Source organism: Drosophila persimilis, unplaced genomic scaffold (genome assembly GCF_003286085.1).
Source record: "Drosophila persimilis strain 14011-0111.01,24,50 unplaced genomic scaffold, DperRS2 tig00000579-arrow-pilon, whole genome shotgun sequence".
Lineage (NCBI taxonomy): Eukaryota > Metazoa > Arthropoda > Insecta > Diptera > Drosophilidae > Drosophila > Drosophila persimilis.
The window spans coordinates 2,885,053-2,905,253 of record NW_020825322.1 but is presented as its reverse complement, the minus strand read 5'-3'; the positions used below and the strand labels follow the sequence as shown (position 1 = coordinate 2,905,253).

The 20,201-nt window shown below is 45.2% G+C and overlaps 4 protein-coding genes across 4 annotated transcripts; 1 reads left to right on the top strand and 3 right to left on the bottom strand.

Moving 5' to 3' along the window:
- LOC113566145 (protein white-like) lies at positions 1-2,502 on the bottom strand. The gene is made up of 4 exons (XM_026990481.1): positions 1,571-2,502; positions 1,105-1,420; positions 690-821; positions 1-615 (listed from the first exon to the last, which is right to left on the bottom strand). Exons 1-4 carry the CDS (start codon positions 2,500-2,502, stop codon positions 1-3), a joined length of 1,995 nt encoding a protein of 664 aa, XP_026846282.1.
- Positions 2,503-4,123: 1,621 nt separating this feature from the next.
- LOC6598414 (ARL-6-interacting protein 1 homolog) lies at positions 4,124-5,109 on the bottom strand. The gene is made up of 2 exons (XM_002023622.2): positions 4,403-5,109; positions 4,124-4,342 (listed from the first exon to the last, which is right to left on the bottom strand). The coding sequence occupies exon 1, from the start codon at positions 5,071-5,073 to the stop codon at positions 4,507-4,509; it is 567 nt and encodes a 188-aa protein (XP_002023658.1). The 5' UTR covers positions 5,074-5,109; the 3' UTR covers positions 4,124-4,342; positions 4,403-4,506.
- A 1,155-nt stretch (positions 5,110-6,264) lies between these two features.
- Positions 6,265-8,766, bottom strand: LOC6598415 (protein white). Its single transcript, XM_002023623.2, has 4 exons — positions 7,835-8,766; positions 7,369-7,684; positions 6,954-7,085; positions 6,265-6,879 (listed from the first exon to the last, which is right to left on the bottom strand). The coding sequence occupies exons 1-4, from the start codon at positions 8,764-8,766 to the stop codon at positions 6,265-6,267; spliced, it is 1,995 nt and encodes a 664-aa protein (XP_002023659.2).
- Positions 8,767-17,918: 9,152 nt separating this feature from the next.
- On the top strand, positions 17,919-18,771 carry LOC6598417 (E3 ubiquitin-protein ligase KCMF1). Its single transcript, XM_002023625.2, has 2 exons — positions 17,919-17,980; positions 18,057-18,771. Exon 2 carries the CDS (start codon positions 18,090-18,092, stop codon positions 18,552-18,554), a length of 465 nt encoding a protein of 154 aa, XP_002023661.1. The 5' UTR covers positions 17,919-17,980; positions 18,057-18,089; the 3' UTR covers positions 18,555-18,771.
- Positions 18,772-20,201: the final 1,430 nt, after the last annotated feature.

The following is a 20,201-nucleotide window of genomic DNA, read 5'->3' as shown; positions in this document are numbered from 1 at the left end:
CTACTCCTTGCGTCTGGCCCTGAGTCTCAGTGCCAGATAAGCCAATACCCTAAAGCTAACAATTAAGATGCCCAGTCCCAAGTAATCCAGGGGCAAATCCTCAGCCGAGAAGTTTAGGGTCTCTAGGATGACCTTGCCGGAGCTGGGGCACGTCGTGTTCGAGGAGGTGCAACTGATTTCACCTGCCTCCACATCCGCCCACTGGTTGATGAGCAGCCCCTCGTTGGCGTACCGGAACCAGGACAGATACGACAGCCACTTCAGATAGACGGGCACCGACCCGGAATTCAAAAAGAACCCACCGAACAGCAGGAACGGGATAATGACGGGTGGGCCCACCGACAGGGCCATCGAGGTGGAGGAGCTGGCACAGGATATCAGATATCCGAACGATGTCGACACATTGGCCACCAATGTCACCAGTGCCAGGCAGTTGAAGAAGTGCATCACACCCGGCCTGAGTCCAATCATTGGATAGGCAATTGCAGTGAATACCAAGGGAACGGTGAGGAACAACGGCAGCTCTGCTATGGTCTTGCCCAAGAAGTACGTGTCACATCTGTACAGACGACTTCGGGCTTCTCTCATAAATACCGGCAGCTCCGATGTGAAAACCTAAGGAGAAAATACATGAAATAAATAAATATATTTGTATGTATAAGAGGCGTAAGAGGGGGATTTGAACTCACATTGATAGTGGCGAAAACATTCTGGAAGGTCATGTTGGTGAGGAACAGGAAGATGGCCCCATTGATGTTCATTACGCCCACCTGCGTAAGCTGCTGGCCCAGAAAGATCAGGCCAATCAGGATGGCCACCATCTGTGGGGGGAATTCATATGATAGCCTTGCGGATTATTAAAATGTTGCTATATAATATTTGTTGTCCTATAGTGTAGAGTTTTGTATGTACAGACATTCCCATTAAAAACAATCGAATGTTGCCGAAAATTCAGTTAAATATTTACATATATGTATTTAAAACTGAGAAACGGACTACGCAACGATCAGGTAAATTAGCTAAGACTACCTTAAAGGTTCAAGTACCAGTAGCGGTTCGATACCCCTCTTCATCTTCAACTCCTCCTCCGCCTCCTCTTCTTACCGTTGTCTGAATGAGTCGTACTTTGACCAGCAACGGTTCCTTCAGCACGGATAGCCAGGAACGCCAGAGCACTGCCCGGAACTGCATAAACCAGGTGGCCTTGTACGTATAACCATTTTCGGGCTGCTCCAGGGGCTGCTCGAGATTCTTGGTGGCCAGCAGCTGCTCCATTCCCCGGGCCACTTTGCTGACGGCAAAGTTATCGCATATCTTGGCAATCCTCTCTCTGGACTCAGCCTCGCGGCCTGGTACAACGGCCAGGACCTGAACGTAGAAGTCCGCCGGATTGTAATTAGTCGGACACTGGGCCCCAACACTGAAAGATTAATAGATACAGAAATATACATATATTGTGGATACATCTGAAGATACATTTAATTAAACTATTGAACATAGAACTAGTTTGTAGTGGGATGGGAGCACGCTCATTTCAGCTGTCACCTAATTCACAGTGAAATTGACGGACAGACAGTAGTGGTCTGAGCCGAGGAAATGGTTGGGTAGTTGCTCCAAGCAGATGCGTGGCAGCAGGTAGTAGCTGCAAGGACGTATATTGTAGCGCGGACAGCCCTTCGAGTAGAAAATATGATCGGCATCGATCCAGCCCTGCTTCGAGTCGTAGGCGGACACCTGCTTGGTGGTAGTGGTGTAGACGGGCACCAACTGCTTGGAACAGGCTGAATAGACGGTGGGCGTCGTCAGGGTGCGGAAGGGTTTGGTGCCGCTCGAAAAGTTGAAGTCTCCTCCGAGGATGATTGGAATGCAGTTGCCGTTCTCGTGGTCACGGCTATATTGGAGTAGTTCGCTGCGCAGACGTTGCACAATGTCTGGGCGCCCATCCGTACCCAGGGGACTGCCCTGCAGTAGATGGGCACTGCACACGATCAGCTGCTTGGGAGTACCGGTCAGGTTGAACTTTCCCATGAGGGCAAAGCGATCGAAGTCCTCACGCTTGTTGGGCTCCTGGACTTGGCGCCCCAAGGCCCGATGGCCGATCAGCTCGAGCTTTATCATATCGTAGATGATGGCTATACCATCGGATTCACTCTCCAACTTTTGCTGGAATATGTAATTGTAGCTCCGCATGGTGGTCGCCTTGAAGCGTCGCATGATCTGCGGCAGATGACTGCACTGGACCTCCTGCAGACAGAGGATGTCCGGATTGAGGACTTGCACCTCTTGCGTGAGCTTGTTCAGACGATTTCCCCAATTCAGATGCTGCTCTTCGAAGCCCCCATAGTGCGACTTGTGCTTCACTACCATATCCGGGGCCAACAGATTGTATGTCATCAGGCGGTAGACAACATTCGAGTAGTGGGGAGTCTCCACTACTTGCCAGCAGCGGCTCAGGTCGTAGCAGACCGCACCCATAAATCTTCCTTTTATGGAGTTCTCCATTTCTTTTTTCTGTACTGTATAAAATGTGTTTGGCATTTCATGCTTTTTTGACGTCTGACAGTTTATGTCTAGCGGTATGCCCATCAAATATCATCGGTTGCTTTTCCAGTATTAATCGGAGTTTGCTTTTTCCGGATCTGAGTACTCGTCTGCGAAATATTTTGTTGATCAAAATGCATTTGAATCATTTCTATGGCCGCTAGAACTGAGATTAAAGTTTGGTTCTTGTTTTGGGTCTTTTGATGAATGGGCAGGGGGTGGGGGTACGGTACACTAGGGCGCGGGAAATAAAATAAAAGCTGTTATATGTTTGATTTGTTTTAGAAAATATTACAATAATATAATTTATACAAATATAATAACAATATATTACAATAACTAATTTATAACATTTATTTCCATATTTTAAACAGGTTGATTATAATGACGACGCGTCAGTACCCGAACGCCAGAGCCGAGGTCTCTGGGGTATTCAAACTGGTAACCCATCGTGTGGCGCTTTCTAGCATGAACGGGCACATCTATATACTGTGTGGTTAGTGGTTTCATCCATGGTTTCATATATGTATTAATTTATGCATTTATTTATTAACAACGATAATGATCCCGGAAATACGCTATGCTCCATCCCATTGTGCATTACGGTCCTGCCTACCAATAGTCTGTCCGAAATCTGTCTGGCCCTTGAAATCCAAAACAACTCAAAATCAGTTTAGGGCATCCCCAGTATGTTGGAGATCTTAAGAGCAGTCCTCACAATTGTAGTGGATGTCTTAGTCTTTAATTCATGAATATATCCTGTCTTAACAAAATCTAAATTAACGTTCATATATACATATACATAGGATGTACTCAATTCAAAAACAAAGGTCAGAATGTCACTAATGTACTGGGAAACAGCCATCTGATGTGGTTCACTTGCATGAGCTCTTAATTAAATGTTTTCACACCCATTCGCTTGTGTTATTTGATGGGTTTCATTCGATGTATCATTTAGATTTATGTGACAAGCAGAAAGAAGAACTTCCTATTCTTATAAGTTCTTTATTGTGTTTTTTTTTATTGGTTTGGAAAGGCTCCCACAGCCGAATACGTTCTGTGCGGTAACCAAGCTCGCTGCTGCAGATAGTGCTCATGCTCATAGTTCGCCTTGAGTCCGCAGTGAAAGATGGCATGATTGAACACACTAAATAGGACCTTGGCTAGAGCCAATCTGCACTCTTCAAAATCACCATTCCGATAGGGAACGCATAAGGGAGTCAGCAACAGGTAGTCAATAATCATTGCATGCCTCTCCGGATCATTGTCAACCGATATATGGACTACAAGGTTATCCCCCACAATCGGCACCGACTGGTCGTTGATTGCTATTGGCTATTGGGCTGTGGTGATATGAGACGCGCCTCCGTTTGCGACCCCGCCTCATATTACAGGACTGATAGCAAGACTATCCTTGTAAAATATACACCATATGGTATACCATGAAAAGAAGGGGATTGAAAATGATTGAACAACATACATCTGCGCTCCAAAATAGTAGATTATCTGAGTAATAGTTGCTCTTTATAAGAATCGTACACAAATTCGTAGTTCGTGGCATTTTATTGATACGAGTGTAATACGTTTGATTGAGTTTCAAGATGTTTCAGTTATAATAATTGAACAATCGAAGCATGTACGTAATGAGTATTATTTAATTATTAAGCTGCTGTTGTTGGGTAGATACGCCAGGGCATTTCCAAATGATGTAGAATCGATACTGTTTCCTTTGAAAGTATATTTTCGGATCCTCCGACTCCAGCAGAGTGGCACATTGTGGATGAGCAAAGAAGGCCAGATGCTGATGAAAAAACATTTATATTGCATAGATCCCTTTCAAGTTATTTCATTAGCCACTTACCAATCTGGAATGGCGAATTGAGGATGACTTCTATTTTTTGTAATATTTCTAAACAAATTTTGTGGATGTGGTGCCTAGGGGTGGAGCAGTACTTTTTCAGCTTTCTACTGGAGTTTCTTGAAGACGTGTTTAGCTTGCAGACCAGCCCACATGGCAATGAGAAGAGTAACCAAGTACATCAACAGAAGATTGTTAACGATTGAACCAATCCAAGCCATGGCCAGGAGGACCAAGCTTTTCACAATCACGAGGCCGGTCGATTTACGTTCCTTGAATAGATACTGGTACCATGCTGCCAAGCTTTCCTTGATGATGTACATCTGTCCGCAAACAGACTCGAATTTCGCGTCGTTGTCGATATTCCAAAACAAGCCGGCCATTTTGGTTGAGAAAAAGTCCAAAATGAAATCCGGCGGATCCAGGCACCACAGAAGAAAATAGTGCGAAATGGTAGTCAGCAATGCCAGGAGAGACATAAGAGTTATCACCGATAGATCCATGTACCAGAGAACGAAATAAGCGACGCTTATGCCCCCCAATACCACCACGGGGTAGTATTTTTTCTCCCAGGTAAGGACACCATAGGCAGTCACTATAGGCGCTTGAAATCGCTCCAAATCATGCTTAAGCTTGATCACCATTTCGTTATTACCAATGTCCGATGCTGTCATCTCTGTGCTTCGTTGCGTATCGAGTTCAATTGGAGTTTTCAACATAGTCTCTGCCTTTAATTTAAGCAAAAAGTCGCTTTTTTTTTATTGCTAGCCAACGTCAATGCATCAAATGAGAGGTGGCAACGTCAAACCATCGAAGGTACTATCGATAGTTTCGATGTTTACCTGCAAGCCGGTTTCATCACTAGCCATACAGTATATAGATGTGCCCGTTCATGCTAGAAAGCGTCACGCGATGGTTTACCAGTTCGAATACCCCAGAGACCTCGGCTCTGGCGTTCGGGTACTGACGCGTCATCATGAGAAAGCGCAGAGAGAACATCTTTGCATGTGTTAGAACACCGCAATATGCTTCGACAAAAATATGTGTTTGCATGCTTTTTTCGTGTGTGTGTCTAGTATTGCTGGCCGCTAGAACTGAAATTAAAGTTTGGTTCTTGTTTTGGGTCTTTTGATGAACGGACCTACTATTTGATTTGAATTACATTTTATTAATTTATAATTTATTAATAATTTATATTATATTAATTTATATAAATATAATAATAATATATCGCAATAACTAATTTTTAACATTTATTTTCTTATTTTAAATTATAAAAATTATGTAAACGCCGTCGGTTCTTGACTTCTTAGTTTATTATAACTAAAATAATGATGTATCTAAATAAACGATATAAGAAAAAATATATCTATATACTAAAATAAATATGCATAAATATAAATGGAATTTGTGTTACATATATTTCAAATCAATTGTCAATAGCGCGCTTTCCGACGGGAATGTGCAAAGCAAAAATGTAGATGCGTGTCGCACCATGACTACTCTCATGGACAATACCCAAACATTTTCTAATTAAATTATGTAACATCTTATGCACATACGTATGTACATAGCTATGTCAGATTATTACATTCGTATATTGCATGAGGGTATTTAAAATAACTGTTGTATTCTTTAAGAAGTGTTAGTATCCTAAAATACTCTAAATCAAAGAAACGAACCAGAACAAAATTCAAATTAAGTGCATGCCTTTGTCACAAGATTTCGAGACTTGGTATATCCATCATACTCGCATACATACATACATTACATCCAGTTGCACGCCATGTTTCCAAGCTAATAATGTTGAGTTTGCCACGTGTGGTGAACTTTAAGGTCTGTGGTGTGTTTAAGACTGCCAGACTCTACTCCTTGCGTCTGGCCCTGAGTCTCAGTGCCAGATAAGCCAATACCCTAAAGCTAACAATTAAGATGCCCAGTCCCAAGTAATCCAGGGGCAAATCCTCAGCCGAGAAGTTTAGGGTCTCTAGGATGACCTTGCCGGAGCTGGGGCACGTCGTGTTCGAGGAGGTGCAACTGATTTCACCTGCCTCCACATCCGCCCACTGGTTGATGAGCAGCCCCTCGTTGGCGTACCGGAACCAGGACAGATACGACAGCCACTTCAGATAGACGGGCACCGACCCGGAATTCAAAAAGAACCCACCGAACAGCAGGAACGGGATAATGACGGGTGGGCCCACCGACAGGGCCATCGAGGTGGAGGAGCTGGCACAGGATATCAGATATCCGAACGATGTCGACACATTGGCCACCAATGTCACCAGTGCCAGGCAGTTGAAGAAGTGCATCACACCCGGCCTGAGTCCAATCATTGGATAGGCAATTGCAGTGAATACCAAGGGAACGGTGAGGAACAACGGCAGCTCTGCTATGGTCTTGCCCAAGAAGTACGTGTCACATCTGTACAGACGACTTCGGGCTTCTCTCATAAATACCGGCAGCTCCGATGTGAAAACCTAAGGAGAAAATACATGAAATAAATAAATATATTTGTATGTATAAGAGGCGTAAGAGGGGGATTTGAACTCACATTGATAGTGGCGAAAACATTCTGGAAGGTCATGTTGGTGAGGAACAGGAAGATGGCCCCATTGATGTTCATTACGCCCACCTGCGTAAGCTGCTGGCCCAGAAAGATCAGGCCAATCAGGATGGCCACCATCTGTGGGGGGAATTCATATGATAGCCTTGCGGATTATTAAAATGTTGCTATATAATATTTGTTGTCCTATAGTGTAGAGTTTTGTATGTACAGACATTCCCATTAAAAACAATCGAATGTTGCCGAAAATTCAGTTAAATATTTACATATATGTATTTAAAACTGAGAAACGGACTACGCAACGATCAGGTAAATTAGCTAAGACTACCTTAAAGGTTCAAGTACCAGTAGCGGTTCGATACCCCTCTTCATCTTCAACTCCTCCTCCGCCTCCTCTTCTTACCGTTGTCTGAATGAGTCGTACTTTGACCAGCAACGGTTCCTTCAGCACGGATAGCCAGGAACGCCAGAGCACTGCCCGGAACTGCATAAACCAGGTGGCCTTGTACGTATAACCATTTTCGGGCTGCTCCAGGGGCTGCTCGAGATTCTTGGTGGCCAGCAGCTGCTCCATTCCCCGGGCCACTTTGCTGACGGCAAAGTTATCGCATATCTTGGCAATCCTCTCTCTGGACTCAGCCTCGCGGCCTGGTACAACGGCCAGGACCTGAACGTAGAAGTCCGCCGGATTGTAATTAGTCGGACACTGGGCCCCAACACTGAAAGATTAATAGATACAGAAATATACATATATTGTGGATACATCTGAAGATACATTTAATTAAACTATTGAACATAGAACTAGTTTGTAGTGGGATGGGAGCACGCTCATTTCAGCTGTCACCTAATTCACAGTGAAATTGACGGACAGACAATAGTGGTCTGAGCCGAGGAAATGGTTGGGTAGTTGCTCCAAGCAGATGCGTGGCAGCAGGTAGTAGCTGCAAGGACGTATATTGTAGCGCGGACAGCCCTTCGAGTAGAAAATATGATCGGCATCGATCCAGCCCTGCTTCGAGTCGTAGGCGGACACCTGCTTGGTGGTAGTGGTGTAGACGGGCACCAACTGCTTGGAACAGGCTGAATAGACGGTGGGCGTCGTCAGGGTGCGGAAGGGTTTGGTGCCGCTCGAAAAGTTGAAGTCTCCTCCGAGGATGATTGGAATGCAGTTGCCGTTCTCGTGGTCACGGCTATATTGGAGTAGTTCGCTGCGCAGACGTTGCACAATGTCTGGGCGCCCATCCGTACCCAGGGGACTGCCCTGCAGTAGATGGGCACTGCACACGATCAGCTGCTTGGGAGTACCGGTCAGGTTGAACTTTCCCATGAGGGCAAAGCGATCGAAGTCCTCACGCTTGTTGGGCTCCTGGACTTGGCGCCCCAAGGCCCGATGGCCGATCAGCTCGAGCTTTATCATATCGTAGATGATGGCTATACCATCGGATTCACTCTCCAACTTTTGCTGGAATATGTAATTGTAGCTCCGCATGGTGGTCGCCTTGAAGCGTCGCATGATCTGCGGCAGATGACTGCACTGGACCTCCTGCAGACAGAGGATGTCCGGATTGAGGACTTGCACCTCTTGCGTGAGCTTGTTCAGACGATTTCCCCAATTCAGATGCTGCTCTTCGAAGCCCCCATAGTGCGACTTGTGCTTCACTACCATATCCGGGGCCAACAGATTGTATGTCATCAGGCGGTAGACAACATTCGAGTAGTGGGGAGTCTCCACTACTTGCCAGCAGCGGCTCAGGTCGTAGCAGACCGCACCCATAAATCTTCCTTTTATGGAGTTCTCCATTTCTTTTTTCTGTACTGTATAAAATGTGTTTGGCATTTCATGCTTTTTTGACGTCTGACAGTTTATGTCTAGCGGTATGCCCATCAAATATCATCGGTTGCTTTTCCAGTATTAATCGGAGTTTGCTTTTTCCGGATCTGAGTACTCGTCTGCGAAATATTTTGTTGATCAAAATGCATTTGAATCATTTCTATGGCCGCTAGAACTGAGATTAAAGTTTGGTTTTTGTTTTGGGTCTTTTGATGAATGGGCAGGGGGTGGGGGTACGGTACACTAGGGCGCGGGAAATAAAATAAAAGCTGTTATATGTTTGATTTGTTTTAGAAAATATTACAATAATATAATTTATACAAATATAATAACAATATATTACAATAACTAATTTATAACATTTATTTCCATATTTTAAACAGGTTGATTATAATGACGACGCGTCAGTACCCGAACGCCAGAGCCGAGGTCTCTGGGGTATTCAAACTGGTAACCCATCGTGTGGCGCTTTCTAGCATGAACGGGCACATCTATATACTGTGTGGTTAGTGGTTTCATCCATGGTTTCATATATGTATTAATTTATGCATTTATTTATTAACAACGATAATGATCCCGGAAATACGCTATGCTCCATCCCATTGTGCATTACGGTCCTGCCTACCAATAGTCTGTCCGAAATCTGTCTGGCCCTTGAAATCCAAAACAACTCAAAATCAGTTTAGGGCATCCCCAGTATGTTGGAGATCTTAAGAGCAGTCCTCACAATTGTAGTGGATGTCTTAGTCTTTAATTCATGAATATATCCTGTCTTAACAAAATCTAAATTAACGTTCATATATACATATACATAGGATGTACTCAATTCAAAAACAAAGGTCAGAATGTCACTAATGTACTGGGAAACAGCCATCTGATGTGGTTCACTTGCATGAGCTCTTAATTAAATGTTTTCACACCCATTTGCTTGTGTTATTTGATGGGTTTCATTCGATGTATCATTTAGATTTATGTGACAAGCAGAAAGAAGAACTTCCTATTCTTATAAGTTCTTTATTGTGTTTTTTTTATTGGTTTGGAAAGGCTCCCACAGCCGAATACGTTCTGTGCGGTAACCAAGCTCGCTGCTGCAGATAGTGCTCATGCTCATAGTTCGCCTTGAGTCCGCAGTGAAAGATGGCATGATTGAACACACTAAATAGGACCTTGGCTAGAGCCAATCTGCACTCTTCAAAATCACCATTCCGATAGGGAACGCATAAGGGAGTCAGCAACAGGTAGTCAATAATCATTGCATGCCTCTCCGGATCATTGTCAACCGATATATGGACTACAAGGTTATCCCCCACAATCGCCACCGACTGGTCGTTGATTGCTATTGGCTATTGGGCTGTGGTGATATGAGACGCGCCTCCGTTTGCGACCCAGCCATTAAGGCTCCGTGGGTCTCAGGTCCAGTCTATAATCATCAGTGTCTTCCCCATACGACAACGACGAGAGGGTCCCCACCGACTGGTCTACGAAATATATCCATCTATATATTATGAATAGAGGAAGCCTACCACGACGCCATTCTCGGCATTGATCCATATGAGGACTTGTCGTATCCAAATTCATATTGAAACATACACATTTCACCATATCAAACGAACACTCTCCAATACATTTTAACACCAACAACATCTTTGCTCGCATTGACCCTCTCTCAAGTTCCTGTCAACAACTGAAACATCCTTGGCCGGCTTTGGAGAAACGATAAGCCTTAAATTTTTCAAAGTAAAGGATGCCGATTGGAACAGTTGTCAAAACTTAATCGCTGACATACATTAGTACTAAATAAACCCAAGCCATCAAATTAACATCAAGAAAATAATAACCCACAGAATGTAGCTCTCAAATATATTACACGACCGAATAATTTAATTACAATTAACTTTTACAATTAAATTTTAGACAACCATAGACATAGACAACATTGACAAAACAACAAAAACACAGGCATCGAATATCACAAAACAAATTTTCAAAAATAATAACCTAATCTAAATAATTAACATCAATATTTAATTTAGAACCAGCAACACAATTAAATATCTACGAAAAACCAAAGAATACAAACACTTTACTATATTAAACCTCAAAGAAATATTATATTATACTTGAAATTTAATATTATACCTAAGAAGTATGGACAAAAGATTAAAATCGAACACAAATCCTTTATTATTATGGGAAACTTATTGAACAACATTTTTTCCATTTCAAGTGGATTGTTTCTTTAATACAAATTTTTAATAGCAAATAATTAGACGAAACCGCCGACGAAGGCAGGCAGGAAGGGCTCCTTTTTATCGCTGGGTGTATTTAGAAAGTATTTAGAAGACCCTTGCGGAGAGCTCTAACATCTCTCTATATATATTAAGTAAAATGTTTCCAGAATTTCTGCAGATATCCAGCCACAGAGTTCTTTGCTGTGAAGTTGAATATGATCCCAAAATGTAGTCCGTTCTTTCTTTCTGCAAACTCTGTGTATGTACATACGAGTATGTATCCCTGATAAGGCAACTGTACGCACTGTTTTCTCGGTATTTTTTGTGTATTATTATCCTCTTGTTTTAAAATGATTTTCGACGTGTATAAATTACGTGTTGGGGCCGCTGCTCATTAGCCGCCTGTCCAGTTAGCTCATTTGCCTGGCCATTAACCGGCTTCAACTCCAGCTGCAGTTGAACCCTGGCTCCTCCCTCTTCTGCCTTCTGCCGCATGCCTCTTGCCCCAACTGGCTCCACTTTGACCCGTAACCCCTGGCTAACCCAAAAACTTTTGCCACTTGCTGGCCATTGTTGTCGTTTTAAAAATCTGAGCACCAGGAAAAGAGTGCGATGCGATGGGGAAAAACTACAGCAATTAAACACAGGGCGTGCGAAAACTTTAAGGCTCTTTCGGGCGTGGCTAGGTGTGGTGCCGTGGGGGGTAAAAAGAGGTAACGGCGAAGTAAGGGTGAGGGTGAGGGTGAGGGTGAGTTGACCAACAACCGTCGAACTTCGTTGGCGGCGACAATCAATTTACCTGACGCCAGTCGAGGGGTTATGTTCCCCCAGAGGTGGTGCAGGAGGAGGAGGAGGAGGAGTCATTGTAAAGTGGTGGTGTGGGGAGGAGGCTCTGGGGACATTGGCATTGGAACAGCGGCATTGGGGGTCTCCCCGTCGTCTGATAAATGAGAAAAGTTTTTAACACCGCTCGCTCAGGTCGACTCATTGGCATTTTTACGATGTCGAGATGAGAAAAGAGGGCTATAAAGAGAGACGGAGACAGAGACTGGGGGAGCTACAGAGACAGAGAGAGAGAGATAGGCAATAGAGAATGAAAGAGATGCAAGGAGAATGAGCCGGAGTGGGTCCAGAGGACAAATAGGCTACAAATGAGACGAGCCTTGGTCTGCTTAATAGAAAAACTGAAGCGTATGGGATCCAAACAGGTCCGCAGATGGGCGAGCGGACGAACGGATGGACAGGAGGGGGGAAGTTCGGTTGAGGGTGGTAAAGGTGGTCGATCGCTGGAGTCCTGGTGGTGGCTGGTCGAGCGGGGCACTTAAAACTTTTTAGCATGCAACCGCGAAACGTTGCAGCTGGCAAACTTTTTGGCGGTACGAAAAAAAACCAACGCTCGCGGCTTGGAGTAAGGGCCCGGTGCTGGTGTTGGTCATGACCATGGCCTGTCAGCAATTAAAAGTGAAGGACAGAGCGTTCAGAGAGAGATCGAATGGATCGATGCTCTTTTATTAGATAAATATAGGTTTAGCAATGGTATTGTATGGAACAATATTAAAGGGAATACGTGCTCTAGAAACAGAACTCACTAAATGGATGCCTCAGGAAGTCCCAGTAATACAATCGTAAATGATTGTGCTGGGGATTATCCAGAATGCCGTCTTTGCAAATAGCAAAGTGAATTCTAACTCAATATAATAGCTGTTACTATACAATATAATGCTGTTGTGTTTGAAATTAGAAATAATATAAAGAGTTGCCATTCCGTCCTTTGAAATATGTGTATCCTTCGGATAAATTACTATTGGCAAAATTATTTGTTCACCTGCCTAGGAGTCAATGACAGCCAAAGACAGCAAACATTATGGAGCTTCCGGTCCTGTTGTGACCACAATTTTCACTGAGAGTGGCTCACCGCGAAAACCGCACAGTGAGAGTATTTTCTGTGAGATGCTGGCATAAAGGTCCCTCTCACCTCAGTACGTGCATGCATGCATATGTATGTGCCTCTCTATAGGGTATAGGGTCCTGGACAACTGTCGACAAGCGCCACAGGGCTGTCGCTGAGTGAGTCCAGCAGCGGTGCGTGTGGTGCATCTCCAACATGGACCCGGCAGCAACAGCATCAATACCCAAAAAGTGGTAAAAAAAAAATAGAATAAAATAATATAGAGGGTTGTACAAAAAGGAAAAATAGACGGCGTCTGACTCTTGACCGCGGGCGCAATTTTTGTTGTCCATTTGCGGGGCACAAAAAGGCGTTACAAAAAACGTGACCAAAACTTTTTTCGGCAGGGAATGCGGCGGGGAATTCCAGTCCTCGTACTCTCAGTCGTAGTGCTACGGGTACGGGCACGAGCACTGCGGTCTTTTACGGCGGGTTTTGTGTCTGCGCTCGTGGCGGCGCTAACAAATTTCAATAAATTACAGTTACATTTGCCAAAGTCAGGCGGAGTGCGCCTGGAGGTCAACACCACCCACCGCCCACCGCCCACCGCCAGCCGTCTAATGGCTCCGCTCCCAACTCTCTATCTCTATCTGCCTCCACTTACGTTTCCATCGTAGAACGCCACGTTACGCCACACGTCCTTTGTGTCTCCTTTGCTCCGTCCGTGGGCGACTGCATAATTCAATTTGTGTTAAAGTTTTGCGAGTGCGTGGCTTGGCGTGGCGTGGCGTGGGGCAGCGTAGCGCCTCCATGCCCCAATGGGCTCCTACTTGGCTCCTGCTCATCCTCCAGCTTTAGTGCCATCTCGTCCTGCAAGAAGCACCGCCGCAGTCATTGCCAACGACTCTACTAATGCGGCACATTATTCAAGCCAAATGCCAGAAAAGGATGAAATGAGGGAAGACCGGCGTGCCAGCAGTTGGAGGGGAGCAAGTGGGCCCATCCGGAAGTTGGGCAGGATATTTGGCATGACCGTGTCGGCGCGGGGACCATCCTCCCGGTCACGGGTCAGGCGGGCCAGACGATGGCTGAACTGTGATAGGGAAAGCGCAGTGATTGCAGACGGAAACCGTGATTGTAATTGGGATTGGAATGCAACACTGTGATTTCGCCGTGTGAGTGGGGTTCGCTGGGAGACAAAGCCCCAGCCACAGCCACAGCCACAGCCACCTTCGAATGCAATGCGTGGAGCGAAAATGCAGTGTTTACTCGGTCACGATTTCCCAGTGCATTTATTAAATGAAAAACAGCATTAATTTATGATACTTACAAGCGAAAGCACAAAAACATCGATTCAATGAGGAAACTATATCGATTACTATCAAAACAGCAGCCCTGCATCCAGTGTTGCCACACTGGCATTGTGTTTCTGGCGTTTCTGGCATTGTGAAATTGTGCAAATTTTAAAAATTGTAAAAAGCTTGCGAAAACGAAACATTACCATAATGAAATATTCAAAAAAGAATGTCCCATCCAATAAAAAAAGGGGTGAAAAGGAAAAACCAAAGGTGGAGGATATAAATAATGCGATCAATCTAGAAGTAAGTTTATATCCCTTTATATACGTATAATTCAATCGTTCTTCCGCAGAATGGTGACCAGCTGTCTGCTAACTCTTCGTCGGAGTATTCCCACGTTTTCAATAATATTCAAGCCGCTATAGAACTAAAGAAACCAGATGCAATTAAAGAAGAAAGCAGCAATGGCATCTCTGGCGATTGTGCGGCTCGTAGTTCTAAGCTGGCCACAGAACCCGTAGAGCCCATTGCGTCCAGTAAACGGATTGAAATGTATACAAATTTCAAAGACTTCTACGAGGGCGATGCCATCGTAATTCGTACCGAGGGCGAAAGCTTTCACTTTGACGCCATTGTGGACGAAGAGATTTTTCTGGGATATGAACAGGCCTTCCGAGGCACTAAGAAAATCGTTGACACTGTTGCCAGCAATCATAAATTTGAGATATTCCTGATGCTGTATCCTATGCTGACCATTGGCTACCTGAAAATGGTTTTGGGAGAGAGATTGGAGCGGGCCACGTCCTTCCTGGAGGAGGGCGCCACGTACTTGGACAAGTCGTACAGCCAGCGCATCGAAAAGCTCAAGCTGATTCGCACCCCAGAAGACCTGCCGGAAAGGGCCCTGGAGCTGCTGGCTAGTGCCGACACCGTGGAGATCGTAATGGCCTATCCGACCTACTATCTGTACATAACTTGCGTGGCGAAGTGGACGCGTGGGCAGCAGGAGAAGCTGCTCGGCCATTTTGCCATTCGCAGCTACACCGACGAGGACCCGTTAGAGGAGTGGACACAGAGTGGACACAGCTGCCTCAGCTGGAGCCCCTTGTCGACAGTTCGGTTGACTTGCCGCACCATTGGCCACTGGATCGGGACGCTAGGCCCACGATCTTCACGTACGCACCTGTGGAGAGTGATGCGGAAATTCTCTGTTGCACCCCTTCGGAGGACCTGTCTATGGTGGCACTTGGCTTGAGCAACCACTTTATCCGTGTAGCCGTGGGCATGGATAAGATTGGACTGCTGGACAAGCTGGACTCCATCATCCGCAAGGGGGAGATCATGCTCGGCGGCCACAAGGGGCCGGTTTTGTCCCTTGCCTTTTCCCACAAGGACCGCTTCCTGCTCAGCTGCTCGCTGGACTCAACGATGCGGCTGTGGTGCGTGACCTCCTGGACCTGTGCCTCCGTCTATCGAAATCAGCTGTGCACCTTCGTGACTTTTGCCCCCCAGGGCTTCATCTTTGCCGGCACCTCGGACGACGGCATTGCACGCGTCTGGGGACGCAACACCAAGAAGCCTGCTTTCGAGCTCGCCGGCCATCTGGCCGACATGGCGGTGTGCGTGTTTCATTCCAACAGTCGGCACCTGGCCACAGGATCTGCCGACTGCACTGTGAGAGTGTGGGACATTTTCAAGGGCGTCCAGGTGCGTCTCTTCCGTGGCCATAAGAACACCATCACTGCTCTGGCATACTCAAAGTGCGGCCGTTATCTGATCTCCGGGGGCCACGACTTCCTCATAATTGTCTCGGACATGTTCAGCGGCCGGATGGTCCGCACCCTGAAATATCACACGTCCGTCATTAGATCGATTGCTGTAAACATGGAGAACAATGCGCTGGCGGTGGGGAGCGATATCGAGCTGAGCTTTTGGGACTTTCAGCTCCTCGTCAATCACTGCAGCGCCGACCTCGACCTCGACGATAAGGAGTCATCCCCAAAACCAAACCCAAAACCGAGCACCAAGGAGCTACTATACAGCTCCAGTGAGCATTTGAAGACATCGTTGCGCTGTCTTCGCTTTGTTGGCCGAAATTACGTAATGGCCGTCTGTACAGGCCCAAAGGCGGAGGAGGAGGCGGGCAAGAAGAAAGGAAATCGATAAGGGAGAAGGTTCCGATCCCATCAAAAATACGACATCGTCGAATTCCAAGTAGGATGGGTACTTTCTTAAGCACTTTTCTAAATCGGTTTTTAATTTTTTTGTAACGAATTGGACAATTTTTCAAACACACAAATTGTAAAAGTTGAAAAACCGATTTAAAAAATACTCCATAACTGTGTACTTCCATAAGATTTTGTTCTTTATCCGAACGGTCAGGAAAATGTTCACGTCTCAGCTATGATCCTTCTCCTGGCTATGTGGAATAGTGGAGCATTGATCTGATTTTCAATTGCCGCACTGTTCCTTCCACGAACTGAAGGCGGAGAAATGTTGCCAGAATTGTGGGCTGCTGGAAATCGTGTGTCGGCTATAAATCAGGCCCCGACTCTGAGGGACACTGGGTAGAGGCAACTGATTACGTGGTTCCAGGTTCGGACCCGGCCAAAACGAAACTAACGATTTCACGCTACATTTGATTCTCCAGAAGGATAGAGACTGGGACTGGTACTGGGAGTGGGAATGGGAGTGGGAATGGGAATGGTCGGGGGGGACATTGTCTGACCATGGCCCTAGCTGTTGGCCATATTACATAGTTGAGTGCATTTATTTATTTGCTTGTGTGTCAACCTGTTTGTATCCACCCTCCACCCTCCAGCCCCATCCATTCTCCTTTTGGGCATTTCAATTTGTCGGCGGCAAAATGGGAAGGGACGCGAAGGCGGAAGACCATAAGGAGGGAAGGGACCCGTCACCCGGCACACGACTGACCCCATTGATCTGGACATGAGCAAGTTCTTGATTAACTTATTATGCTCATTTGATTGCTCGATTTCATTTGCCATTTCTCCCGCCAAGGACCTCCTGCCAGAGCGAGACTGTCTCTTTCTGTCCCCCAATCTCGAAGTTTTTTTCTTTTCTTTTTTTCCAATGCATTGGTTGAAAAGTTTTTCTCTCTCCTTTTCCTCTTTTTTTCGAAAATTAAATTCTCTTTTGATGTGCCTCTGGACTCGGCTCTAGCCAAGTCGTTCATTGTAGTGGCGCTGTGTGCCAAAAATTTTCGGTCCCTAAATTCATTGTCATTGTTCACGAGATTTGATTTTAAAATTAATTTCCATTTTTTGTATTGTTCAATTGTTTAAATCCACGCAGGTACCGACTACATTTTAATTGGATTCGCTGGTTTTTTTGTTTTATTTTATTTGATTGAAATGTTTCAATTAAATATATTCATATTCAGTCATATTCGGCACGCTTTTGTATAATTTATTATTTAAATGTCAAATATATCAATTATATATGTATCTATTTTCGCTATAATTGTTTGGGATTTCCTTAACCCACACGAGGATGCAGAAGTGAATTTCCATGAGAGCTAAAATGAATGAATGAGAAACGAGGGTGTGATCAAAAAATATAACAAGGAATGGGGGGGATTCGCATATTTATTGATGCCTAAAAAGCAGGCCGCGCCTAGTTCTATTCGACCCTGATTCATTTAGCATCTAGAAGTCCCTGTAATAAAGTTCATACCTTTCTGTAGGCCCAAAACTCCATATATCCTCACTTTTTCCCAGCACCTCAAACAGGTCGCACTATTTTTGGTAAGTCTCAACAAAAATTGTTAACAACTTTATATCCCAAAAATCAACAAAATTCGGGTTTTATTTTTATTTTTAGTGGGCAGAACCGATTTAAAACTGGGCAGCCGCGATGTCAACCGCCTACTGGAATGTGTGCTGCAGTGGGTGCCGAATCCAAAACCTACCGCGATACCGCTTCAAGTGTCTGCGTTGCGCAAACTACGACTTGTGTGAGGCGTGCCATGAGAAGAAGGTGGTGACCGGAGTTGAACACAAGCCGGATCATCCGTTCCAGTGCCTGGTGGACTTGCCCACCAAGGAGCTGCTCTTCGCCGGCGAGCCCATACCGACTCTGGAGGCGGACAGCTTCACCTGTCCCGTGTGTTCCAAGCACGGACACTCGGCCGACGATCTGGTCAAGCACACAGTGAACGACCACAAGACTGACAGCACAAAGGTCATCTGTCCCCTGTGCGTGGCCGTGCACGGGTCCGACCCACACCTTTTGGACAATATCGGGACTCACATGAGCCACATTCACGGCTCGGCTGATCGTACGGTGCGCTTCGATCTGCCGGGAAACGACGAGGGCTAGCTACAAAAATCGAACCACAAATTCTATGCCCTCCACACAAATACAATAATTATACAATGTTGAAGTGTACACTGACAAACATCATACATACATATACACTAAAAATCGATCATTCGCTGACATGACATGAACTGATAAAAACACTTCTGAGATTGGTGTGGAAAATTACATATGTCCTGTCGCAACGTATGCTTCTTAATCGTTGAAATATACCGAGTAACAGAACTCTTATAAAGTGGGTGATTCATTATTCCAACACACTTATCATACCTCTATACGTAAGTACTATTCCAAATCGAATGGATAGCCGTATCGTAGTCCCTCCAATTGCAATATTTTCCTCGACTCTGACTGTGATATTTTGATCATCTGCTGCACTTATAGCAGCGTAAATCAAATACTGATTAAGTGCTATTTTTCGAGCATAAATTAATACTGAATTATTGGCCGACGACAGCGCTGAAAGAGGAAAATTGTCAACGCCGGCGTCAGCGCCCCTGTGGCTGGGGCATTGCCAATTGGTTTCGGCCAATTCTGGCCGAAGAGTCATAGTCCCCAGAAGACCACAGCGGGAAATGACGTGGTGATAGCGGGAAGAGGAAAACGCCCTGCCTGTGGTCATGGGTTGTTTGTAAGTACTGTGTTTATAATTATTTTATTTTATTCCTCTTCGAAAAAATTCCATAAATTGCTGAAATTCTTCACATTCATACAAAAGGTCAATAAATGGTGTAGTATATATTTTATATTTTTACAAATCCTAGGACATATGATATTTCTGTCTAAATTGTCTGTTCCAAAGTCGCTATGGAATTTTGTAAGGATTTTTTTAGATGAAGTCTGGAAGAAAGAACTGTTTCTTTGAATCGGCTCAAAATAATGTGCATTCTTCAAGCGATGTTTCCTCGCAAAAGATTTTCAAATTCAACAAAGAACTATAAAGGGTACATTGAAAAAATTTTGATATTTCCTAATAGGCAGGCGTCAACAAATTAAAACTTCTTAATCGACCCACTGGATTCCTGCTTATACATTTAATTTTTGGTTTTCAGGGCTTTTCTGTGCGCGTGTGTTTTTTTCTTCCGGTTTTTGATATTATTGTGTCTGATTTTGCATCGATGGGTGACGTGGTGTGGGGTTCAACGTGGCGTATGCTTATCAAATTAACGAATTACCCGCCTTTACAATGGCATTTCCCGACACTTTTCCTCCGCCGTATGCGGTTGCAATAAATGATAATCGTACCCCTCCGTACCCCTACGCCACACTTCACCCCTCTCCAGCGTCCGTCCGGTCGTCGGTCCGTCCCGCTGCAACAGTGCTGGTCACGCTTGATGGTCTCTGCGGCTGCGTTGACCAAAAGTCGTAAATTCCGTTGTTGCCATTTGCCGCAGAAAAACAGGCAGACTGTGTGGGGCAACGGCCCCACAGCGGGTAATGGTAATGGCATGGGTATGGGTGTGGGTGTGGGTGATCGGTGGGTAGGTGTGGGGTACATGCCGCAAATGCACAAAATACCCCAAGCCTCACCCTCACCCACACCCACAGGGCGACGGACGTCGACGTTCGACATAATTAAAAGCGCGCGCCGTTTACGCAATTAATGAACTCTCGCCAAATTAGGCTGCGGCAGCGCAGCAGACAAGC